This window comes from Coturnix japonica, chromosome 1 (genome assembly GCF_001577835.2).
Source record: "Coturnix japonica isolate 7356 chromosome 1, Coturnix japonica 2.1, whole genome shotgun sequence".
NCBI lineage: Eukaryota > Metazoa > Chordata > Aves > Galliformes > Phasianidae > Coturnix > Coturnix japonica.
The window spans coordinates 61,417,056-61,443,044 of record NC_029516.1 but is presented as its reverse complement, the minus strand read 5'-3'; the positions used below and the strand labels follow the sequence as shown (position 1 = coordinate 61,443,044).

The 25,989-nt window shown below is 38.3% G+C and overlaps 2 protein-coding genes across 2 annotated transcripts; one reads left to right on the top strand and one right to left on the bottom strand.

The window, feature by feature from the left end:
* Positions 1-457: 457 nt before the first annotated feature.
* On the top strand, positions 458-10,431 carry CMAS (cytidine monophosphate N-acetylneuraminic acid synthetase). The gene is made up of 8 exons (XM_015869423.2): positions 458-695; positions 2,308-2,450; positions 2,644-2,799; positions 4,346-4,479; positions 5,205-5,299; positions 6,421-6,592; positions 8,242-8,392; positions 9,031-10,431. The coding sequence occupies exons 1-8, from the start codon at positions 535-537 to the stop codon at positions 9,261-9,263; spliced, it is 1,245 nt and encodes a 414-aa protein (XP_015724909.1). The 5' UTR covers positions 458-534; the 3' UTR covers positions 9,264-10,431.
* Positions 10,432-17,841: 7,410 nt separating this feature from the next.
* LOC107317127 (sulfotransferase 6B1-like) lies at positions 17,842-24,659 on the bottom strand. Its single transcript, XM_015869435.2, has 6 exons — positions 24,414-24,659; positions 23,340-23,524; positions 22,613-22,739; positions 20,147-20,241; positions 19,800-19,986; positions 17,842-18,734 (listed from the first exon to the last, which is right to left on the bottom strand). The coding sequence occupies exons 1-6, from the start codon at positions 24,556-24,558 to the stop codon at positions 18,616-18,618; spliced, it is 858 nt and encodes a 285-aa protein (XP_015724921.1). The 5' UTR covers positions 24,559-24,659; the 3' UTR covers positions 17,842-18,615.
* Between the last annotated feature and the right edge of the window lie 1,330 nt (positions 24,660-25,989).

Below are 25,989 nucleotides of genomic sequence, written 5' to 3'. Positions count from 1 at the left end.
GGTCTGTGGTGACAGAACAAGGGGAAATGGTTTCAAGCTTAAAGAGGGTAGATATTGGTTAGATATAAAGAAAAAAATATTTTACAGAAAGGGAGGAGAGGAACTGGAACAGGTTGCCCAGAGATGTGGTGGATGTCCCATCCCTGGAGATGTTCAAGGTGAGGCTAAATCAGACACTGGGCAACCTGATCTAGCTGCAAGCAGGTAGGAAACAGAAGCAAAGAGCCAAGGAGGATTTTTCTCATCACATTTAAGAGTCTCCCTGAGATGACTCTGCCCTCTGCCGGGACTCCTCACATGACAAGGACGTGATACGGGACAACACGCTCAAATCTGAAATTTACGTCGGCAAACAACGGAAAACTACCGCACTTGCTCATCTCGGGCTTCCACAGCCGTACTCACAACTAGGCGGAGCATCCCACTCACAGCTAATAGGACAACAGCCGCCATGACACCTCCCGTCTCCTCCCCTTCCCGGTGTCAGGACTACAGCTCCCATCATGCAGGCAGCACTCAGGGAAGGAAGGCGGCATGGAGACGGATGAGGCTCAGCCTCACGCCCATCTGGCCGCGCTGGTGCTGGCCCGGGGCGGCAGCAAGGGGATCCCGCTGAAGAACATCAAGCTGCTGGCCGGAGTGCCGCTCATCGGATGGGTGCTGCGCGCCGCCATCGACGCAGGCGTCTTCCACAGGTGAGCATGCGCCGTCGGACACCTCACGGGTTGGGGGCTTCCATGGGCCGGATTGAGGAGGGTGATGGAAGGGCTGCGGGTTGGTAGAGGGAACTGGGGGGCTGGGCTCGGTGCTCTGAGTGCTTACACACTTGGAATATTCTTTGGTGCTATTCTATGGGTTTTACACGCTTCTATCTGGCTATTACATGCTCCTACGAGGCTGTTAAACGATTCTGCTGTTTACCAGGGACAAAAAAAGAGAGAATTTTCTACACACACACACAAATAGGTGAAGTTAAAGGCAGTGCACATTGAGGGTGCTCCTGGTATGCGGCACACCTGGGTGCAACTTCCTGATGTCAAGCTGGTGGACTGTGCTAAGGGCAGGGACTTGACTCACAGGGTTTGCATTGAAGTGCGGAAATGAGCGGCAGCCAGGTTGAGCGCAGGGATTATGCACCATCTTCCGTGTCTTCACAGCTGCTGTACTGCTGTCTGCTCTGGAAAATCTCTTTTATTCTATTCTAAAAAGTGCAACAAGTGCCTACGACTTTATTTGTTCATAAGGGAGCGGTGTATCGCTACAAGATCATTGGTAATTCCTTCCTCTGTGTGAATCCATTCTGCTTCGTGACTTACTATGAATATAGGTTTTTCATTTTGCCCATTACACAGCCAAACTCTGTTGGTTAAGTGGGCAGTAACTGTTTGAATTAGCCGGACTTAGGCAGCTTATGGAAAAGACTTCCTCTTCATTCGTTTACATGGGTGTGACTTGACATGTCACTGTCAGGTTCAGTTGGGCTCTGATGATCTCATGATGTCTTTGAATGGAAAAAATTAACTCAAGCACCATCTGTTATGTGCAGTGCATTGAGAACACCAATATTTCTGAGAGAATAAAGGTTTTGCTCATAATTTTTGGTTTTATATGTTGCATAGGTGTTTGGTTTTTTGTCATAGTGGTGATAGCAACCACCTTACAGGTGGCTTACTCAGGCGGAAGTGTTTACCATCCCATAAAGTTTAGACTTGGTCCTTCCCTTTGTAAATGTTTATTATCCCTCGACTGTAACAATCTTGTCTTACCGGTATTAAACGTTTCTGGTGCCAAAACTGATGTGTTTGTCACATGAGCAGCTCCTTCTCTGCGATTATATGAAGCCTATCTAAGGCACTTTAAAATTCTTGCAGAACAAGCAAGTTCTGACAGAGCGGCACTTTCACTTACTGTAGGCCTTGTTTCTGAATCCTGCTGTTATCCTAAGTACATCATTCAAGCTAGTCACAATTCAATCATATTTTAGCATGCCTAACGTTGTAGTGAGTTGGCATTGAATTTTCTGGTTATGCATCTGAATTTTATGTTTCTTAAACTGCTTGTATAAATGGCAGGCCAGGCACCTTACAGCATTAAACTGAAATGCAACACAGGCTTGAGGCTTTATAGTCTTTGTTCTTAAAAGTGCCATGTTGGAATGATGTAAGGTTTTACTTCATAAATACAATAAATAGTTCCCTTAATTGCCAGTTATAGGACAGGGTGTTCAGGTGAGCAGATTGTGTCAGACAAGCCTTTTGCTGGATATTCTTTATATGATCATTAATTTCTGTCAATGTCTGCCAACAGTGTGTGGGTGTCTACTGACCATGATGAAATTGAGAAGGTTGCAAAGCAGTTTGGTGCTCGGGTTCATCGCCGAAGCCCTGAAGTATCTCAAGACTCCTCTACCTCCCTAGAAACTATCAGAGAGTTTCTTAATCATCATCACGGTAAATCAGTAATGAGGCATACTGAGCTTTTAAGTCATAGGCCCAGAGGGGTGATTCACTTACTATTTAGAAAAATAAGTAAATAAAAGATGGAAAGATTTCCGTCTTTTGAGACCTCTGCTCATTCTATGCATTGGGGTTGTATATATTAAAAATACTCATTGTTTCATAAATGTTTGTTTTTTTTCTTCAGAAGTCGATATTGTAGGAAATATTCAAGCAACATCTCCCTGTCTACATCCCAGTGATCTCATAAAAGTAGCAAATCTGATTCAAAAGGAGGGTTTTGATTCTGTTTTCTCTGTTGTGAGACGGCATCAGTTTAGATGGAGTGAGGTAAAAAAAGGAGGTAAGATTTTTCTGTTTGTGGCTACAGTTAAAATTAGTCAAAGTTTTATTCAAGGGTTTGTTGTTTGTACTCAAGACGTTTATATTTGGAAATGATGTCACGAGCGTGGGCTGGGTTTCTGTGGAGGTGTGAGATCACTTTAAGTATTACTGTTTTAATATTGCAGCTCATTACTCAGCAATCCTGTATTTGGTTTCTGGAAGTGATAAGGTGCTGAAAATGTAAATGTTGTTAACATGCCTAGACTCAAAACATAAATCCCAAGTTTACAAGTTTTTGCCTGCTTGGTGTGTTTTGATGATTTTGTGGACATGACGCTGAGGCCGTGTCTTAACCAGGGAGATCTTACCCTGCAGTAGCCAATAAGTTGCAAGTAGTATGAGATGAAATCTTAGTGAAGACAGGATGACAGCCTCCTAGCCTGGAGCCTTAAGATTTGCATCAGCCTGCTAATTTCTCTGATGACTTATATGAAATTGCAAACTGCCTTTGATTCATGAGGACTGAGCTCATGGTAATTAGCTCATACAGAAGAATATGACTCTTTTTCCTAGAGCAAATATGCCTCTGAGCTACAGTTGCTAAGAGGACTGAAGACTAAATTCTTTATTTTCGAATAAAGATTGTATTTTTCATAGCGGTAAAGTACCTCTTGTGCTTGTACGAAGAACTGTACCCCATTGTCTGTGTCTCTCTTATTTCTGTGATTAAAGCATATAAATGTTTGGTTCCTTTTTTCTTCAAAATGCCTCGTTCAGATATTGTCTCATGTGGTCTTTTATTGGGTTTGTGTTTTTTTTAAAACAAATGTGTTCCTCAAATATTAACATCATTCTATTGAGACATATAATGCTTCAGATGTACTTTTTTTTTTCTGAGTTTACCAAGTGTCATGCTTTAAAGGAAAATGAAATAGGTGAAGCTTGATACTAGAGGCAAATCTCTGCTCCCTGGTTCAGTTTCTGCTGCATGATTTGCTGACACTGACAACAGCATGGGGTTATGTGGGATCTTGTTTGTTCAGAAACGCTGTTTTGTTTATTTGCAAAAGCTAATTGGACAAATTGAAAATAGTTAATGTTATGCATGTCTCTAAATAGCAATTATGTTGGAGAAGTGCCAAAATACTTCCACAGACAAAATTTCTCTTCCCATGCTCTTTTATTACTTTATGTATTTCAGGTTGGTCCCCTCGGCTCTAGGGTACTTGGGGCATTCTGGTTTCTAGGTGTACATAGCTGAGTGTTTTCTATTTACCCTCTCTGAAAGCTAAACTCCCCCCTACCATGTACCAGGAGATAGTAGGGCAGTCCCCCCATGTTATTTTCCATAGTTCTGAGAAATAGCAAGAAATTTGGTGATTCTTTGTAAATGAGTGAAGGCCATGAGAGAGAATAACAAAAGGAGGTGGTGACTGAATTGTGTTCTTCTTAGTTTTTCAACAGAAGGTTTTTAGAGAAAGTTGTTAAATGATTCTGAATGAGGATTCTGGAAAATCTGTTGGATTTATTTATTTATTTATTTATCCATTTCTCTCTGTTAACAGAAAACAAAATGACAGAGCCCCAAAACCTGAATCCAGCAAAGCGGTACAGGAGGCAAGATTGGCCTGGGGAGCTGTATGAAAATGGCTCCTTTTATTTTGCTAAGAGGCATTTGATCGAGAAAGGCTACTTGCAGGTTAGTGCTTCTGGTTGTCATGGCTCTTTATAACAACTCATCTTTTAACTCTTGTCACAGTGGGGTTTGAATTCAATGTTATGCTTCTGTTTCTTATGCAGTCTGCTAACAGCACTTTGGCCTCAGGACAGTTGGCTTATTTCTTGCAATATGACAGGACTGATTGTAATTAGGGCAGTTCAGAGCACACATATTTGTCTAAAATGTTACAATGTATATGTTTAAGCCTAGAATACTGAGTTTCAGTAAGTTTATTTTATGTATGTAAACATTCAGTTTAGTATTACTGAGTGAAAAGCTTATGTTAATGCAGTGCCATAAGGCTTCTTACTTTACAAACTTGTATTCTTGGGCAGTTTACACCCTTTGTCCAATGCTGGTTTTGTACTGTGGTTTAAAAAGTGTGTTACCCTCTCCTGATGTGTAGAGGGTAATGTGTTGAACTACAAATATAGTCCCTTACCTTCCTCATGCAAAATAGGTTTGCCATCCTACTGTATTAAAAGACCTGCTGAAATCTGTACATCCTAATAGCTAACATATACCATATTCCTTGAATGCATGTATGCTTGCATGCATATCAGTGTTGATGGTTCACTTGCATTTAGCAACTGTGACTGCAGTATAACCAGATATTTAGCTTTCATTACAAAGTATTAAATTGTACCATTTTGTAGTTGTATTTAACTCGAGCAGAAAATTGTAATGGATTCTACTTTATTTAGGGTGGTAAAATGGCCTACTATGAAATGCGTGCTGAGCACAGTGTGGATATTGATATAGACATTGACTGGCCTATTGCAGAGCAAAGAGTGTTGAGGTAAAGACACTGTAATTCCTTTTATTTCTTTAAAATTAGTAATTGTTTCAAAGAATGATCGTGTGAATTTGAAGGTTTCCTTTTTTTAAGTTTCAGTTTAACAAATTATTCAAGATAATTCAAATACTTTATTTTTCCTTTCTTTGTTAAAATCATCTGAATTATCTGTGCTATATACTTACACGTGCTTCTTATTTGTGTAAGTTCAGTCTAGGGCAAAGGGAGATTGTAATCCTCAATATCTCATAGCAGTGTGTTAACAAAATTCCTGTTTTTTCTAGCTGTTGTCTTAAGCTCACATGGCCTGGAACATGCTTGGTCATGCATGTGACTAAGTCATAGAATTGTAGAATCATAGAATCACAAGGTTGCAAAGGACCTACAAGATCATCTAGTCCAACCACCCTCCTATCACCCTTACTACGCATTAAGCTATTAATCCATATTTTGTAGCACCTCATTTAGATTCCTCTTGAACGCTGCCAGGGACAGTGACTCCACCACCTCCCTGGACAGGCCATTCCAGTGCCTGACCACTCTCTGAGAGAGAAAGATTTTCCTTATATTTGATGTGAATCTCCCATGGTGCAACTTGTGGCCATTTCCTTGGGTCCTATTTGTTGCCTGGAAGAAGAGGCCAAACCCCTTCTCATCACAACCTCCCTTCAGGAAGTTGTAGAATGTGAAGAGTGGTCCAAATAGAAGACGTGGGCGGATTATATCTTGCCTGCTGCCTTTTATTTGCAGCTACTCTACATTTCTATAAGGAAGCAGTGGATGGTATTTGAATGCATTTGCTGTACCTTTTTCATTCTTTACTCCATTTTACTTTTTCTCAACACAAGTGCCATATAGAACATAACATTTTATGCTACATAAGTAAATCTCATTCTGATTTTTAAATGGAAGACATAACTTACTTGTCTTTTGGCTTTGTGGTCTTTTCTTAATTGAAGAGGGAGAATCTAGTTGAAGAGTGAAGATACCAAGGGAAGACTTTAAGGGGAAAAATGAGAATTTTAAAGCCAGTTCTTCTGCCTGGAGTTCACAGCTTTATTTGAAATATCTGTGTTTGGAGTGTGCAAAAACTTTCATCTGAAAAGATAATTTCTTTGTTTTAGCTTTGGATATTTTGGCAAGGAGCCATTAAAAGAAGTGAAGCTATTGGTTTGCAGTGTTGATGGATGCCTGACAAATGGTCGCATTTATATCACAGAAGATCACAAGGAAATGGTCTCCTATGATTACAGAGATATTATTGGTATCAATCTATTAAAGAAAAGGGGAATCCAGGTGAGGACTGTTCTGAAGTGTAAGGCTTTATTATTATGATAAATCAGCACAATACTCTGGTTCAGGTTTGGGACAAACATTGTTCTCAGATTCCTTAGAGGAAAATAAATATGTTTTGATAACGTGCTCAATCTCATCTGTGGCAACTATGGTATCTTTTTCCTTCCGTCCTTGAAAAATGTGGAAAGACATTTGTATGGCGTTTTGATAGCACACAATATGATTGGTGCTGTTTAGTCTAGACACGCATTAGCTAGCAGTCGCTTCGTATCATGATTGTTTATTGTGACATGTCTCTGCTGTATAGATTGTGTCTTTGCAATAGCTTTACCAAGCAGAATTATGTTTGTTATCTCTCAGCCATGTAAGAAGAGATACCTAGGAAAATTACTTGGCTCATCCTAGGTGACTTGTTATTGCGGCAGAGGAGAAATCAAACTCCAATCACTTTCATCTGCATAGTTGCTTTAACTGTAACTTATGTGGTAACAATTTGATGTAAATGAAAAAAAACAGAAATTATAATGTGGATGCTTTCCTTAGTTATTGCTGTTACTTTTTTTATTATTATTGTTGAATTCTGCTGAATGGCGTTATTTGCTTGCATTCATGTGCAGTTAGCCTTCCTGTTACGGTTTTCTGCATGCTTCTACCTTTAATATAGCTTGAAGAATTTATTGAGGTAAGATTTAGATACAGATTAGGACTGCCTTCTGAGGGCCTAGTCTGAGTCCTGTTGCATATAGAAGTAGGCATAGATATGGTAAAGCTAGTTAAACTCTAAGTAGGCCATTGCAGATACATTTTGGGGACTTGGAATTTGTTATTAAAAACCTCTTGGGCTTTGTGCTTCATTTGCTTTATTTCTAGTGTATGGTGCTAACACAGTCTTGCTCTGTACACCAATCCCATTCATTCTGTACTTAATGCCAAATACTTATTAGTATTTAACAGTGGTTAGGGATGATAAGGTTGTCCACAGCTTGGAGAGAAAATGTGGAGAGATTGTGTCTTAGATCTTTTTAGATCTTTAAAAATCTTGCTGCAATCATCTTCTGGTTTTAGCCTACCTTATGTATTGTTTCTAAACTTCACATTTCGATCTAAATCTCAAGAGATTAATATGCCACACCACTTCAATCTGTTTAATGGTCTCTTGGCGTGCTGAAGTCTTTCTGTAGATAAAACGTTAATGTTATTATATAAAGGAATCAGGAAAAATACTTCAAATTATTTCACTTTTACAAATATTTCAGAAACTGTCCTCAGAAGCTCTTTGATACCCTACTTTGCCTTAGATTAAGTGATACTACATTAGATAGCAAGCATGGCGTTGTACTGTGGTGTATCCAGTGTTTCATTTGGTACACGGTGCATTTAAAAAGACAAAAGTAAACTTCTATTTGGGAAGCTCAGGGAGGCCTACAGAATGATATTTTACTTTCCGAAAGCACTTCGTAATTCAAGACTGTAATATGGTTTTTTTGGGGGATACAAATCACTTCTGTTCTGAGTTCTGAATGAAGAAACAAGTCATGCAAGACTCTGCTGATACCCGATTATGCTTCTAAGATAAACACTTGTATTCTTTTTTCATAAATCAACTTGCTTTCTTTAGGTTTATGTTTTAACTTGACTTGATTTAATAGGTTCGACTCATCTCTGAAAGAGATTGTTCAAAATCCCTGTCAGCCATGCAACTGGGATGTGTAGCAGAAGTTAATGCAACAAACAAACTACAAGTCCTGGAGAACTGGCGAAAAGACATTGGTTTAAGCTGGAAAGAGGTTGCTTACTTAGGTCAGTTTCTCTCTTTAAATCACCCTTTTGCTATTACACTGAATTTAGTGGGATTAGAGTGCAATCAATTAACACATTATCACCAAAATCAGATGTGTATTTTAACTCTCATTTGGGTACTACAATCTAAATATTAAATGCAATGATGAATCACTACTGAATTTTGTGTGATGTATTAGTTATGTTTATAATGTGATTTAGAAAAGCTTTTCATATTACAGAAGTGTACAGTTGTAGTTCACAATTTGGAATTGATGGTAATTTGTTTCAGATTATCATACAGATTTACTCTGAATTAGAAACAAATAGCAGAGAATTAAAACTGAAGGCTGTGTGATCTTGTACAAAACTATATTTCAGTGACAGCTTAGTTACAGAGTCCTGGAAGTGCTTCCTCAGTTGATCAAACAGCATTACTCTTCGTAAGAGTACAACTTCTATCCTTGAAATATTATATGTAAAATATGATCGGTGTTCACTTGAAGTGCTTTTGAGCTTCTTGGATAAAAAAAAAATGTGACAAAAATTGAAATTTTAATAACCAGATTAATATTTAAACAGAAAAAAGTGTCTATTTTGCTCAGTTTTTCTCCTCTGGTTTGTTTGTTTGTTTACATGTCTGTACTTTTTTTCAATAGGAAATGAAGAATCTGATGTGGAATGCCTGAAGAAAGCTGGTATGAGTGGTGTGCCTGCTGATGCTTGTGCACTCGCTCAGAAGGCCGCTGGTTACATTTGTAAAAGCAGTGGTGGCTGCGGTGCTGTCCGGGAGTTTGCAGAACACATATTCCTTTTGTTAGAAAAAGTGAACTCTGCAAGAAAGCAAATGGAAGAAGTGAATTCAGCCAGAGGGGATACAGGGAGAATATGAGAACAGCGGAAGTGGAAATAAGGAACTAATGAAAAAACAATAACGCAGTTGTTCTCTTGTTTTTCCACTTCTTCCTTTCCTAATACAGTTTTACAATGTATTAGAGTTTTAAAAATGTTTCCTTCTAATTTAAGGTTCCACTTTGATTAAGTGCTGACATACGTGATTGTAATTATGATTATTTTAAAAGCTATTTAAGTGCAATTGAAGAAATACTATAAAAGTAACGTCCTGTAGATCTGCTCTTAATCATTACACTTGTTCTACAAGAATGATGTATCTTTGTTTTATAATCTAGATATATGCAGTGAACAAAGATTTTATTTTTTTCATGATTTGTGGATTTGAAATCCACACTTAAAAATTTTGTTCTGTAAGGTGTGGTCACTTAATGTATGTTTCCTCTATCAAGTATCAGTATGATACTGTAGTTATATGCTAGCTTTTCTTGAGGTGCCTGTCTCTCCAGTAAGGAAGAGTTCTAGCGTAAGCTGAAGAGGTCAGGGCAAATAAATACCAAACCTTTTCCTGTATTTTAAAAAGTCGAGTCAGTGTAAAACTAGTTAATGTTAGTATTAGTTAAGAAGAGTGTTTAAGCATGCGTTCAATTTAAGCAGATAAATAATTGAGTGATGTTTGGAATTATGCCTCCTACCTTTTAATCTGGTTATGTTGGGTTTTATTTAAGTGCTTAAATTAACATAACTAAATGCTTTACACCAAATTTGGAACTAAATCTCCCATTAACCTTGAAATCTTTCCTTTGCATAAAATGTGTTTCCTCATGTGGAGTCTTCATTACGGCTGCTAATGTTTTTTTTTTTTTAAAAAAAAAAAGTTAATTGTATGGAAAAGTAATTGCTGTGGGAGAAAAGAATCATCATCATTGATGTTTTTGGGTTCGTATAAAATACGCTGAGATTATATTTAGCATATTAATTTAAAGTTGGTGTAAATACATTTGTATTTATGTAAAATACAGTTCTTACTGGGTTTTGATTTGAAGAACTCAGTGATCTGTAAACATCTATCGAACTGACATTGAAAATAGACATCTGTTTTCAATCCTTGTATTACCAGTCAGTCAGGCTCAGCCTTGGGTTAGACTGGAAAAAGATTAAAAAAAAAAAACAAATAAAATCATGGCCATACAAGCAATTATTGTCAAGATGAATAATATTGGTCTATCATTTTATTTTACGTAAGATTACGTAAGATCTTATTCAACGTAAGATTTCCTGTATCTCTTTCCAGAATAAGATCTACTGATTTACTGCTTTTTGTTGATGAACTTTGTGTTTACTTCTCTTTCTATTTTAAATTTTAAGCTGAAACACTTTTACTACCTGTAGCAGTGAGGTAAGTAGGTGAATAGTCAAAACGCGAATTAGCTGCACTACTGCCCTTTTCAGTTATCACTTAAATAATTCAATTCATTGAGTTTTAGGGCTCTGCGCTGGATAAAATTCCATTGATAACAAGAGCACCATATTTTGGACAGAACTCTGAACTTTGGTACAGGTCAATGAGTCATTTTACTCACATAAACAATGTGATAAATTGTAGAAGTCCAGATTGTTTGAACAATTGAGTTTAATAACGTCATTTAAAATTGGCCCAGCTCTTATTTACTTCACTTTGTCATGGTCAAGGTACTTAAGTAACTTTATATTCACAGAAAACTGTCCTTGAACACATAGATCTAGAGAAGTTGCGATGAACTTGACTCCCATTCCTTTTATGTAAGAGAAAGCAAAAGTATGAGTAAGTGCAACTCTTAACAGAAATAAAAGCTCTCTGTACTACTTGTAGGTTTCTGTTTACCTCAAGAGCTCTTCTAATGATTCAGCTACTTGCTGAATGTACTGCAAATACTGTGAGTCTTTATGCCGGACCTCTGCATCTAACAAAAATAAATGCAGAAAATGTTGTGAGTGTAATGAGCAGAAAGAAGTGGTAGCTGATACATGTTTTTACTTTGGCAAATTCCTTTTAGAAAAATCTGGTATAAGTTTTAATTGGACATGTCAGAAGACACTGTGCAATTAAAGTACTCTAGAGAAACTTCACAAAATAAAGGCAGTCTGAGAATATAGGAGGTGAAATCCACTGTGTGTAAGGTTCCGATTTGTATTACAATACAGAGAAAGCCTGACTATGAAACTAGAACATCCCAAGAGATGCCTCGATCACTGTTTTTATGGAAGCTCCTCAATCATATGGAAGGTTTAGGTGTAACAGAGTATTAGAGATTGAGAGGGTGAGTTTTACCATAAAGGGAAGTACTGAGTTGATCTTGAAAGATGTACTATTTGCTGACTGTTTTTCCACTACATACCCTTGCACTGTAGTTGCCTTTCACTAGAGGTGTGTAGTTCACTGAGACTAGACTTCAGTGGTCATTTTTGTTAAGAGTGAACTAACATTGCAATACTGTTGCTTTGGTCATCACACTTGGAGGTGGAAAAAAAGTGCTCATTTGTTTTTTTCAGATTGTCTTAAAAAAATGGGAAGTCTGTAAAGAAAACAAATTACCCCAAATTTTAGCGAATATAGGATATTTTTCACAATTGTGACAACTTAGAAGGGTAATCTACGTAATAATTTATATTAGACAATTAACTGGAAATTGAAACAATTTTCTTTAGCCCTTTTGGATAAGAATGGTCACAGAGTGATTTGTATACCGCAAATTGAATGCTTCCAAGTCTACGTGATGGGAATTTACCCCATGAAGATAGATGTAATCGATGCCTAAATTAATAACACAGTGCACAGTCAGCTACCCAATATCTTTGTCCCTATCTGCTGTAGGAGGCACACCTTCATTGTTTGAGTCTGTATGGTAATCCCATCACTGTGGATATGTGTATCTGTGAAAGGTAGGATTTGTGATTTTTTTGGCAGGATGTTCTCAGAAAACTCTGCTTTTGTGTAGGTCTCACAAATTCTACTGGTTTTGACTGGTTGCTCTTGTGAGGAGTTCTAAGCAGAGGGCAGAAGGATGGACAGTAGCACCCTATTGCTGTTCCTTAACCTCCGTTGGGGGTTAGAGATAAGTTATCCTTTCACCTGTTTTGGGTTCCATGACGTTTTAGTCTGGTCTTTGCCCTGGTCAGTGTATGTCTCTCTCAAGTTCTGTGTTATCTCCTGCGGAGTGATCCGATGTGTATTGACTTAAGTTCTTTTCAGGTCAATGTAAATCATGTAAATCTCAGCCTGGTGTGTTCAGAGAGATTTCATACTGTTTCCAGTTCATAATACTTTTAGACTTCAATCACACAGCATTTAAATGGCATTTCCAGTGTCCATCTGGGAAAGCTCGCTTTTTCTTTCAATATATAATATGTTATCTACTAATATTCTCTTTAAGAATTATTTCCTGTTTCAAGAAATACAGGATACCCAGCAGGACTAATTATCCTAAATGTCAGTGTTACAAGAGCAGTAATAAGACACATCCAGTGGAACAAAATTGCTCAACTGCGCATGAACCTGTGAGTTTTTAGGAATGATAAGAAGAGTGTTATAGAGCAAAAAGGACAGAAATCATCATTCCACTGTATTAATCAGTGATTTTCATGTATCTTGAATACTATATGTTCAGTTTCTTACATGTTAGAAAAGATGATAAAAAACAGGTGATAAAAGGAAGAAATCAGCTTCTGTGTGAGCAATAGTCAAGTAAGAATTCTTCACTTTAGAAGGGTGACTGAGGGGAGTTGTGTTACACACCCAAAAAATAAGAGAAACAGGGAAAGACTATTCAAGAAATGAAGAGTTACCAAAAGTGAATGCCCAAGAAACTTAAATTTGCCATGTTGTTTGCCAGCTCTTTCTAGTTTCCCCATGATCTCCAAACGTCTGCAGCTCACAGATCTCTGAAGCTGGATATGGCTTTCAGAAACTTAGTAATCCTCAGCACACTTCAAACAGCCTTTGTCCTTGTGTTCCATGTGTCTGATGCATGATATGTTTCCTCATGTTCTGAACCTTGGTTTCTTCCTCCTGTTTCTTGTGTGGGAGTCTCCCAGGTGCATTTTTATTCTTATTTCACAATACTTATCAGTGGTTCATTCTGAAGTAGCAGTGCATACCTCATACACAGTAAGGAAAAGAACACGGTGTTACTATTACTACTAGGTATTGATCATCTAATCTTCAAAACAATTTCATAAAATAAAGCAAAACTGAGCACAAAATCTGTGTAAGAATGTGGAGACATCAGCTAAATTTGGATCCATCAGTCAGTAAATTGCACAGGAAGTTCTCAAACAAAATGTAATTGGAGGTTGGAAAAACATTCAGGAGAATATCGTGCTTGTCCTGTTTGTTCATGTACACTTGCAAACAGGTTTCTAGTTTAAACTGACAGACATCTGAGCTAGCATGGTTACTCAAATTGAAGTTTCATGTGGAGATAGTGAAGGGTTACATCCCCAGATTGACTGTGATTGCAGTTGCGCAGCTTTTCAGCCCATTTAAGAGCTTAGCTACTTTTATTCTCCCACTTTTTTTCCCTTATTACATCTTGCTCACAGCAATGCAGCTGTAGCTTGGAAGAAGACATGTCAACAGTGAATCCTTTTGATCAGTGATGCCCAGCCACGGTGGTGCAACTGATAGAATGAAGCCAGGTCCAAAAAGCTTGTGAATGGTGTGGAACAGTGATGTAAATGGATATAAAAAGTTTCCACACATTTGACTTAACCTAAAGATTTCTTCAAGGTGTTTATCGTGAACTGTCTTTGGATTTGATTCTGTGAATGGTACTGTATGTTCTCTTAAAGGATACAGAGCTACACTTGAATGAGACAAGAGTATGAAGGCTTTTTTAGCAGTAGTTTTGATGACTTGCCACATCTACATAATTGTTTCTTTGTGTAGTCTCATTATAAGAAAACAACCGTCATCAAGACATGGTGCTTTTTACTTCTTGCTCTGGTTTGCTTAATACGTGGCCAGGTTTTTATCATCTTCTCACTGAGCACCTTGCAGCTAATAAAAGAGTAAGGCTTCCCAGGTATCTTGCTTATGTTTTTAAAGAGAGCACACATTTGATTTACAGTGAAAGTTAAGAAATTTGGGGGGTTTTCAAGGTAAGGTTGCTGGCACTGACAAGATAGCAAATAATTAAGCCAACTGTATCTGTGTCTTGCAGTGTATCTGTGCTGCGGTTACTGATGCCCCTGGCAAGAAGCAGGGTAACTCAGTCTAGGCAGCTCCAGCTAAGTTGCTGTCATTGGCATCTGAGCACGGCTTCATGCTGCACTGCATTCACCTGCCAATGAAGTCCTGCTTTGCCATTTTTTTTATTGTAACGTTGGTCAATGTATCCAGCAGGTAATGCTGCAGACCAATTCCTCATCCCTCTTAAACAACTAGGCAAGCAGCTGCAATTGAGTAGCAGTGATACCACCTGGCTGTTGGATTAGGTCTAGGTAGTTTACCAAGGTCATAAATAACAAACAAACAAACAGCAACAAAAACAAATAAAGCAGATCCCAGGTATCCTTTGTTACAATGCAAAGTCTTGCAGACAGAAAAGGAAAATCTGGTTTTATTTCTCTTGGCCATTAATATTTGCTTACGTGCCTACAGTTTGTCATACCATCCACCACTCTGTAGATTCTCAGTGGTTACAGCCCAACTATCCCCAGCTAAACTCTTGCAGACATGGGCAGTCAGAAACAAGGACATTGTAAGCAGGTTGTGCATCAGGACTGTCACTGGGTACCTGGAAACTGGCCTGCTCACCTCAGACCTATGCCTGGTTCCCTTCATAGTCCGTTTCTGTTTTTAAGCTTCATAGGGCCCTGTGACATATGAACTCCCATCCTGATGCAGGGGTGTGCAGCTAAGTCACTGCAGTCGATAGATGTCAGTGAAGAACAAACGCTGCGTTCCTTCCTGCCGGCAGAGCTTGCTGGATGGACGGCTGTAGAGCCCGTGTTGGAGCAGACACCTGTCTGGCACTCAGGGTCTGTAAGCGGTTTCCAAGAAGGCCATTTCTCCGCTCAGCGCTGGCCTGCAGGATCAGTAAGCCCTCAAAAGAGGCACGGCAATGTGATTCGTGACTTCGTGCTTTCCCGTCGCCGTGGCTTTTCCTCGAGCAGCGGTCGGTGCTCTCCGGGCCACAAGGTGCCGCCGCTCCCTCATGCTCCGCCTGTTCCCAGGGCTAGGGAAAATATGATTGATTCCCTCCCTTCTTGTCCACAGTAGTCTTCGTAGTCAGTTGTCCTTGCCTCTTCGTGATTTGTGTCTGAATCTTCTCTCTCATCTGTCTGTTGATTGTGAGGAAAATCCCATGGAAATCCCTCGTTGTTCACCATGTTTACTTTTCTAGATGATAAATGGGTACGTGTATACACTTATTTGGATCCCCTGAGCATCTCTGCTTTGTCTAAACCCAGTGCATGCACCCACCAACTGAGTGTAGGTCCTTCATCTGGGTCAGGGCTGTTCCAAGCACAGATACATGTTGGGACAGGACAAGGGGAAATGGTTTAAAACTGGAAGAAGGTAGATTTAGACTAGATATTAGGGAGAAATTCTTTACTGTGAGGGTGGTGAGACATTGAAACAGGTTACTCAGGTTGTGAATGCCCCCTTCCTGGAGGTGTTCCAGGCCAGGCTGGATGGGGCTTTGAGCAACCTGGTCTAGAGGGAGGTGTCCCTGCCTATAGCAGGGGGTTGGAACCAGATGGTCTTCAGTGTCCTTTCCAACTCAAACCATTCTATGATTCTATGATCTCCAGCCCTTCTCTACTTCACTGTGGATTCTGAATTCAAAGATTACCAGAACTGGTTCCGATTCTTACCCTCTCCTGCTCTCCTCTCACCTCTCTCCTTGCCTTCTTCAGATTTGATTATTGTACAACATGTTCTTGAAGCTATTCCAGGAGATTTTTCACCTGCTGTTGTCTTCTTCCCAGAAACAGTTTTAGGCATCAAACTCTTAGTAGCAGAGCTAATGTGTCTTAAAGTCAGGCTGTCAGGATATTTACTTACTCTCTTTTGGGAGCTACATTGAAAGTTCTAGATGCCATAGGAAAGAAAAAAGAAAAACAGGAGCTTTACTTGCATAAGCAGCTTGCTTTCTCAGGCTATCACTCATAGCCAGCCAGCTACTGCACTCTATGTCCATACTGTCTGCATTCTCTGACTAAAGCCATGTTTAGAGCACCTGGAAACGAAAAGTGCTATCAAATTATAAGGTATTTCTGAAAGAAACTTTGTTTTAAATGTTTGTTTTGCCCTGAAATGCAGTGCAGGAGATCAGGCAGCAGGGATACTGCTCATTGCTTTATATAATGGTATCCCTTCAGCCAGTTCAGGGGTATATGCTTTAACCCTCTCTCTAATCCAGATGTCATGTCCACACACTGTCCCTTTCTGCTCAGTATGATATTGTGAGCACATGCATGAATGCTATGTAAAGCTAAACAAATCAGTGTGTCTCCTGCTGCCTCATTCTGCCAGCCCAAATCAAAAGCATTCCTTCACCTCTCTGTTGCTTTCCTTCCCTTCAGTTAATTGTACGAGGTGATATTTGGATTTCTTTATTTCTCCTTTTCAAGTAGGTCTTGAATTCAGATGGGGGAAAGGCATCTGTGAGCCTTTGTCTGTGTCTCAGAAGTCCTACTAATATTGTTAATCCCTTTCCTCAAATGCTCTGTGACCTTTAGAATCATTGCCGTACTCAGTTAATAAACACATCTACATTAGCTGATCTCTTTCTATTTATTAATAGTGGAAGAAGGACACCTGAAAGGCATCCAAGGGTAATAATTGTTCATGACATTTTGAAAAGAGAGAGATTTTAGTATCAGAGGAGTTGCTTTGACTAAACAAGTTTCTGGTTTCCAAATGGGTGGTCATCATAAAACAGTGCTCAGAGCAGCATCTGCCTTGAATTGGGTTGAACTCACATGTGGAAGTGGAGTGTTGCTAAGTAAGCTTACCTCTCACTTATGCCCTCAGCATGTAACTACCTGTATCATTCATGCAGATGCACACCAGTCAGTACTGATGTTACCTTCTGCAAGCAAGGTGTGAATTGAAAGAGTTGTGTGTCTAGAGAAAGCATGAACTGTTCACTATCAGTAAGGTCTTACCACAGCTTTTCAGAAACAGCTCACCCAAAGGATGAGCAAAGCACAGAGGAATCAGAGCAAACTAACGTTTCTTGTCTGCATGAGTTTCTTCTCAGACAGTTCTTGCTGGGAATTATGTGGCTGGGGAAGAATAGTTAGGGAGCAGAGTACTTAATTCTAGCTTGCAAAGCAAATTGAAGGTGCAGACAGAAACCACATCACGCAGTAAATCATAAGAAATGTCTTCACTCTGTTCCTAGAATAGTCCCTAGATGTGAACACAGACAGATGGTTGTTAGAATACCTGTCTTATCAGGGCAGGGTAAGCGTGTCTTATTTGCTTTAAAGTGACTTTGTGTACTGCTCTGTTTGCCACAGTGAAACTATTGTATTCTACTGAACGAGAGCTGTGAAATAAAATGGTTTCATCAAAACACTGGAAATAGGCATTTTACAGGAAGAAAGTAGAATGAAAAAACATATAATGTTGAAATCTGCATGGATTTATCACAGTTTCATTGAAAATACAATTGAAAATACAATTATACAATATCTAACACAGAAATAAGTTACAACAGAGAAGCACATACTGTTACAAAAAACAACAAGCAAATCAAACACAACAAAACAAAATTTTATACACAAACTTAACTGCAAATCTTCAAATGTAACACTATGTTTTCCAATTCTAGCATCAATAACAATGTCTGATAAAATAGGCACTTTCCAAATCACAGTAGATGAGGAAGAGGTTGAATCTAGGAGTTAAATGGTCATTTTTTATATGTTTTCAGACATACAGGTTATTACAGGATTATTTTTTTCTTAATATTTAGGTTAAATTTTTAAACAAGATCCAAGAAGTCCCTTTGCATACACCTAGAGCAAAAAAATAAATAAATGTTGAAGTAGATTTACATGTAAAAAAATGGGTCTGACACCTGGCTATAAAACCATGAAAATCTGCCCTCTGATTGAGTTCAGTTCCAGAACTGTGCCAGAATTTTCCTGTCCCCAGATCTCCATTTTACAAGCCTTGTTCACATTCCTACTGTTTGACGATGTGAAAAGTAAGGCTGATAGATAAGATATATTTATGTAAACAAGGTAAATGAATGTGGTCAGTGCTTCTTCTGTCTTTGTGGCGTCAGTTCCAAGAGCAGCTGTTTTTCTTTAAACTTCTCTTAGCTCCCATCCAGATTTTCCCAACAAATGCTCTGTCTGCATCTTTGGTAAGTCTTGTTGTTTCCATGAATTTAGAATTCATAGGTGAGATGTTTTGCCATTTTGCTGAGTTTCATTTTCTCACCAAATACTTCTTCAAACCGTAAGTTCTGTTTTGGAGTGAAATGGTTCTTCCAGTCACCAACAGTACCTGGAGGAGCAGGGGCAGAAGAAGAACAGTGAGTCTGGCAATATGCAGCAATGAAACAAATCAAAGGCAGACCAGTTTTATTAATGCTGCAGTTGGCACAAATTGTTATTGTGTTATCAACCATAGTCTCTGTGATAGGTCATGATAGGTCATGATTATGAGTAATTCATTTATTGATTTGGTGAGACTTTGATGGGAGAAGCTGAATCATCATCCATATTAAGTCCTAAGGCTTGTTTCTCATAATGTGTCACCTGGCAGTGCCAACAATACTAAGTGGCACAATGAAGAGTAACAGGTTTTCAAGGTGGAAATAGAGCTCTTTTTCATCTCAGCAGAGTCATCTTGCCTCATCTTAGATGTCTGCCATTAAAGGTCTCTACCTGGGTTCTTCCAGTAGAGGCAAATGGTTGCTGGCTGAAATTCATCTCACCCTTGTCAGCATATAAAACCTAGTAGCAAGGAAACAGCTCCTCTGCATGTTTTTAAGTCACATATGAGCTATGAACCGCTGAAGATTTTACAGCAGATCCCAATTTGGCCAAGACCTTAAGGTGATCTGAGTCACAGGATGATCTGAGTCATTCATTCTTTTGTTGTCATTGTCAGCATATTTCTTTTTTTTTGGAACATTTCAGTAAGATAACAGGGAGTACAGAGGATAAAGGCTACCAGCAGACTCCCTCCTAAGAAATGCACCTTTTCCACTCTAGCAAACCAAGTGACCTTCACTGGTAATTCGAGAGGAGACTCATAGAGGCTTGCGAGAGACTGAGAGTAAACTTCAGATACAAAAATGCAGATAAAGAGTAATGCTCTGTGAACTTTTCTTTAAACTCCAAAGCTCATATAGAGCAAACGCTTCAGAACCCCTTCCATGTTTCTCTAGCGTAAACATGCATTTGCAACTGAAGAGCTTAGAGAACATTTTGTAAAAAGGCTTCAAATCAGAGAATCCAATTGCTGTTTCCTGGGAGTGACTCAAGATGTCTTCAAAACTATCTAGGCTTCTGTTGGATATGTCCTAATTGATGATTCTGTATTAAGTTAGGACAATGAAGTTACCTTTTCGGAAAATTAGCTTCCTGTTGGATGTGAGGGCACAGACGGTGTGACTGGGATCACTGTTTTCTTTTTCTGTGTCTTTTTTCATCTCTGAAAAGGATGATTTCTTGCAGATATCTTGGATATCTTCATCACTGATGCTTATGCCCAGGAATATGCTGATTTCCTTCACAATCTTGGGGAGATTCTGAGATGAGGAAGAATAAAGCTTTTATATTTCTGAGATGATAATCAGACTTTTCTTTGTTATGTAAATTATTGTTTTCATCAGAATTTGCTCCTTGATAGTTTAATTATTTCTATTTATCAGTAATGAATTCTGAAACAGAAACAGAGAGCATGTTTACCTTTTTCATGTCTTCATAGAACAAAAACAATATATTTTTGTCATTTTTATGTTCTTCCCAACTTAGGAAATGATCAAACCAGGATCCACAGACAACTGAAAAGAAAACCCATACAGATTAATGTGTACTTGGTTAATAAATAACTCCACATCTCACAAACTTTTAGGGGAATGGTTTCTTCTTGGTCTGTACCCTATGTATGTTCCTCTAAATCTGATTAAATTCTTTTTGTGAAGTGATTCAGATTTACAGTCCAAAGAAATTACCATTTCTGTTAGAATATATATATATATATATTTAATATTAAAATGACAGGTTATTATGGAATATGGCACCATAGTAGAAATAAATCCAAATCTAGTGGCAGGCCTTTAGTGAAGGCAAATGTATGGGCAGAACAGGATCTGAGCATCTGAGCAAATATCTGTAGATCTGTGGTCAAAGTAAAAGAAACTAGGAAAATAAACTAGGAAATACATGAATTATAAGTATAAATATCACACTAGGAAACAAAATTAGGAGTCTGTTAAATGGAGCACACTATTGCTCTAGCAAAGAAATAAGAATATTTTCAATAGTCAAGGAAGAATTGATAGAAAAATTACTTATTATACAAATACATCAGTCAGCCAACCACACAGGTAACTCATGGCTTTATAACTGACTCATAGTACTTGCTTTGTCTGAATGCTCCCTTTACTGAATAATAGGAAGACAGCTAAATTTCAGCTTTATTTTTAAAAAAGCAATTCTGACTCTTCTGGTTCAGAGACAAGACCGGACGCATTGACAAATGAGCTGAAAACCTCATCCAGGATAATGAGAACTTCATGGACAGAGGAGCTGTGAACTGCAACCTTGCATTATACTTTTACCATAAAAATAAAATATTTAAATATCATAAAGGACACCATTTTGTTTGCAAACCTTGAGACATATTTAGGTATTTTGCTGAATGCTTTAGCCTGTATCCACCTGCTGCAGGAAAACCTTGTCTAATTGTAGAGCACCTGTGCACCACAGTGTGCAATTAAAGCCTGCTAAACCCCACTGGGAATGCACCCAACAAATGCACCTGCTTCCCTTTAGCCCACATCTGTGCAAATGCCCAGTCCTAAGAAATAGGCAGGTTTCCAAAATCATGGAGTCTACACATAGATTTGGAGTATCTGCTGCTTTTCTTTCCTGTTTCTATCAGGGTGATAACCTACTTATCAGGACAAGTGTCCAAAGAAACCAAGTTTGCCTATTAAAAAAGAAAAAAAGAATGATAGGGACTTCTAGGTTCTATAAGCTCTTAGTCTATAAGAGTGATGTCGTCTCTATTGTCTCTGCTGCCCTTGAGCTGTTACTCTATGGGTTAATGCTGTAGGGGTGAACCATCCTGCCTCCAGTACCTGGAAGTCAGAGGCCCTTTTGGCTTTGATGACCTCTCTCCCAGTTGCACCTCTTACATAAATTTATGTTGTAACCAACATTGTTATCTTTTTGTACCATGCATAAGTATAATGAAAACAGCAGAAGACTACTCATTTACAGACAAATGGGAAATGCTTTTAAAATTTGGTAGTATCCTCTTTTCTTTTGTTTTTACTAATTGATGTTCAGAGGTGTTACTAAACAAGCAAAGATCCTGCACATCACTGAAGCATGTGTCTTAGGGCTGCTCTGAACAAGGAGCACAGGATCCACAAATCTGTTGAAAATACAGACTGACTTCTGGAGCCTTGATACAAGCTGACAAGGGCTGCAATGGCACTTTGCTTTGATATTTTCAAGCTCATCTATCATTGTTGCTGTTATCACCACTGTGGGTGTATAGTAGGAACACGTGTCCTCAAAGGAGTAATAAAACACTAAAAATGGGAGTGAATAACAGAACATGGTCCTGTTGTCAGGTTCCTTGCCACTGCTGCCACTCACACAAATCTCAATCATGTCCTTGGTCTTTGGACCCCAGGATTAAGACAACATATCAGGAAGAATGTGTTCAGAGGTGCTTGTGAAAGCGTCTAGACTCCCTCTGAAGGGTCACCTAAGACCACCTTCAAGATTAGAGAAGGCACTAAGCCTGTAAACATGGCTCTATGAGCAGCCTGGAGACAACCTCTGTGTGTGCCACCTGCCCTTCTGAAGGACACTAATCCATATATTGCCCTCTGGGCATCTTCAAACAATGCCTATGCCACCAGCCTGCATCCACCTGTCAAAATACATCCTTGAAGGGCTGAAGACAACATCCTATTACTTGTTCTTAGTTTAGAATTGGAATTTATCTTGGAGAAATAATAAATCTGAGGATTTGTGAATTAGGAGTTCAGCAAGGAATTTTCACATAATTAATATTTCTTAACTTTTTCTGTTCAGAATATAATAATAATAATAATAATAATAATAATAATAATAATAATAATAATAATAATAATAATATAAGCTGAAAGAAAAAATTGTAACACTTATCCTTACCATCTCCTTCTAAGAACAAGTCAAGGAAAGCAGTCCAGGTATCTATAGTGGGAAGGTTTGGATTCTCTTGATAGTAATGATACATGGAAACTGCAGTATCTTTTGGATTTCTGCTGATATAGATCATCTGTAAATGAAGATGTTATGGTTATTAATGGTGATGTCCTTTTTGCTTTGTAGGAGCTGTGTGCATAAATGTGGCATTTTCACATGCAGTTCCAGTGTCAAAACCCTTTCTTCCAGGGTTTGTCCATCCTTAATGACTAAGTCATTAAGATAGAAATGTATTAGTTCCCGTTTAAGCAGAAGTAAACAGTGGTTAGCAAACACTATCTTGTAGACAAATGTATGTTTCCTACAGATGGGTAATGATTATGCTTTATCAAAGAGACTGTTTTCTTTTAACTCCTGAGTTAAACAAACTCCCACACCTAATATATAAAACCATTCCCTTCTTTACATTCACAGAACAGCTGCAAAATGTCAGTTTTTACCTTTCACTGAAATAAGACTTGTCCCAAAAGTCTGGCTTTGGATACTCCCAAAACTTAGAACTTCTAAGATAAAATCTGAGGGCCAGAGTTGTTTTTTATAAGCCTCTCATGTACACAGCAAACCACTTCTGGAAACTGTAAGTCATTTTAAAGTGTTTAAGGATCAACTAGACAGAATAGATGCCTAACAGGCATTTAACATATCTTACGGCTTTTATAACTTTTTGACTTACCTTACATTTTTTACTCTTAAAATGCTGAGGCAACATGTTGTAGTCTAAGTGTGTTGGTATGATTCTCTTTGATGACAGCTGATTCAGTTCCTCCAATTTGGACACGTCTCCAAGTTCAATGGGAGTTGTTAATGTAACTGGAGTATTGTAAAGCTTTGTTATGACTCCTGCAAGCCAGTGAGTGCCTTCAGAAAATTAGTTTTAAGGAAAAAAAGAAAGAAGGGAGAAAGGAAAGAAGATTTGTTAGTGAGAAAATATATGGAACATGCAGTCTGCATGTGAGAACAGCTTGCTAAACTCTGAGATTCAAGAAACTCTGTAACTGAGTGTTCCTTTTGGCTCTAGATCTGTAAGTACTGGAAAAATTCTTGTTGTGGATAAATTACAGACTCTGTGAAAAGCACTGATATTTGTATCAAAACAAACTCATTGGATACATGGAATAAAATTCTGTTTCTTTGTTAACCTAGGTGATTATATTATTCCTATTGCTTATTTTAAAATAACCTGTTTTTCAGGGAAGGAGGGAAAGAATCCTTATAGTAAGCTATTGGGAAAATAACTAATTGAGCTTCCACCCTGATGTGAGTTTCCATGTGTGTGAGAGCTGAGGAGAGAAGGAAGAAGAAATATCTACAGACAAGAGTCATACAAATGACTTAATACACCTCTTCACTTGCTCATAATTAAATGCAGAAAGTCCTCAGGAAAATTCTTCAAGTACAGATTTTGCTTACAAGAAACAAAAATCTATTTGCTTCTGAATATGTAAAACACCTGACAATATTTTGTATTACAGAACCAAAATTTATTTAAACAAATAGTGTTAGGTTTTGGGTTTTTTTTTGTTTTGTTTTGTTTTTGTTGTTGTTGTTGTTATTGCATTTGCTTTGGTTTGGTTCTTTTTATTTGTTTGTTTTGTTACTTTAACACTGACTGGGAGAATAACATACCCACATACTCATACATCCTTTCCTGTTTCTTTTATACGAACATTTCACAAGTAATTTAGGCAGAGAACATGAAACAAACTATTGACACATCTTGCAGTTAACATACAAAAGTTGAACTTACCAGATTTGGGGTAGGAAACCAAAAGGACATCATCTTCTCTAGCATCAAATGCATCCAAGGAATTTAAAAGCTCTGGAGAAGACCTGGTGGTAAAGGAAATCCCATTAAACTTGTGAATGAGTTCTGCCTCACTGAGGTTGGACATGTTTGCTTAAGCCTTCGATTCCTGCAAATCAGATAGCAGTGAAATGCCGAGAGGGTTTAAGAGTAACCTCTAGGTCAGATGGCATGAAGTAACAAATTGAGATCAACAATACAAACCTCAAGCTTATATAGTTTTCTGTGCATCTTGGATATCGATTTTTCAAGTTAGTTGATAAAGGCAATTGAAATATTAGAGGTCATTTGATAAATAACAGAAATGCAGTGTCATCAAAAATGTGTGTCGTCATTTATTAGCTTTCAAGAGGAGGAAAAGGAGTGATAGTCAAATTATATTAACTGTGGGAAATGTCAGACCGATCATTACATGTTGTCATAAAATAGGATCAATGTAATTCAACAAGTTATATGAGGGCTGCTCAGAAAGTAATGCTTCCTGTTTTAAAATGTCCCACAAAATCAGGGGTGGATGTTGGTGCAATGGCAGTAGAGGCTCAACCTTCCCACCAGTATCTCATTACATGCTGTGGCTGTGTGACAGATGGCAGCAGGGGGGCAGTTCAACATTTGATCAAAATTACCTTAAGAAATATGAATGAATCACATGAAAATAAACAGCTCAAATTTGAATGAAAGTATCTTAAGGTGTTTCATACTTCAAATTGCATTTTCATTGCCATACATTAATCTTCTCTGGTGTGATGCCAGGACCTACAGTCTTCAATATTTTTTTTTCTGGATTTCTTTCTGTGCTTTTGTTGCTTGTTTTCTAAGCCTCAAAAGTTTCCTGGAATAAGAACAGTTGTAAACTGGCCTTCAGTCATCTTCATGTTATTTTTGCCTACCACTCCATGATTTCAGTATTCCCACTGAAAATCTGTAAGATATCCTGCTGAGGTCCTTCAGAGTATCCAATTGAACTTGTAAACCTGCATGTAAATCTTGTGGGGGTTAACCAAACCTTCAGAAATTTCCTGATCCTCTTTTTGTGGTAAATAACTGCCTAGGTTTAATCACTGCTGCTGACTGCCATATGTACCAAGGATGAGATGATGGAGATGTCCTTCTAAGGAACACTTGACCCACTGAAATTACAGACAAGGTGTAAGGAATGTTACCAAATTCTGCACATGCTTTTTTCTAATTAAATTTCCAGGAAATAAAACAAAACAAAACAAAACAATAGGAATGATTTGTTTTCCTTCTTGGGCATTACTGCCAGCCTACCAGTCAAAGAGAAGTCAGCAAGTCAGGAAGCCTATATATTCTCATCTGTTTTGCCAATAAACTGTTAAACAGGTACAGCCTATAAAACATGCTCTATATCATCAGTAAACTCAGTCCTGCAAGGCCAGGCATGGATCAGAATTATGTCAGTTATGCTCTGCAGATGTGTGCCCTAGCAGTAGGGATGAGAAGAAAGACAGGGAAATCTTTCAGGAGTTAATGAGTTGGTCACTGGGACATTTACCTC

What these genes read in the sequence shown, in the direction of transcription:
- CMAS (XM_015869423.2), top strand. Translation starts at nt 535, where the DNA reads ATGGAGACGGATGAGGCTCAGCCTCACGCCCATCTGGCCGCGCTGGTG. An exon ending in GCAGAGCAAAGAGTGTTGAG is followed by an intron (nt 5,300 to 6,420) that starts GTAAAGACACTG and finishes TCTTTGTTTTAG; the next exon opens with CTTTGGATATTTTGGCAAGG. An exon ending in TAAAGAAAAGGGGAATCCAG is followed by an intron (nt 6,593 to 8,241) that starts GTGAGGACTGTT and finishes TTGATTTAATAG; the next exon opens with GTTCGACTCATCTCTGAAAG.
- LOC107317127 (XM_015869435.2), bottom strand. Translation starts at nt 24,558, where the DNA reads ATGTCCAACCTCAGTGAGGCAGAACTCATTCACAAGTTTAATGGGATT. An exon ending in TTAAGAGTAAAAAATGTAAG is followed by an intron (nt 22,740 to 23,339) that starts GTAAGTCAAAAA and finishes CTTCATTTACAG; the next exon opens with ATGATCTATATCAGCAGAAA. An exon ending in CTTGTTCTTAGAAGGAGATG is followed by an intron (nt 20,242 to 22,612) that starts GTAAGGATAAGT and finishes TTTTCTTTTCAG; the next exon opens with TTGTCTGTGGATCCTGGTTT.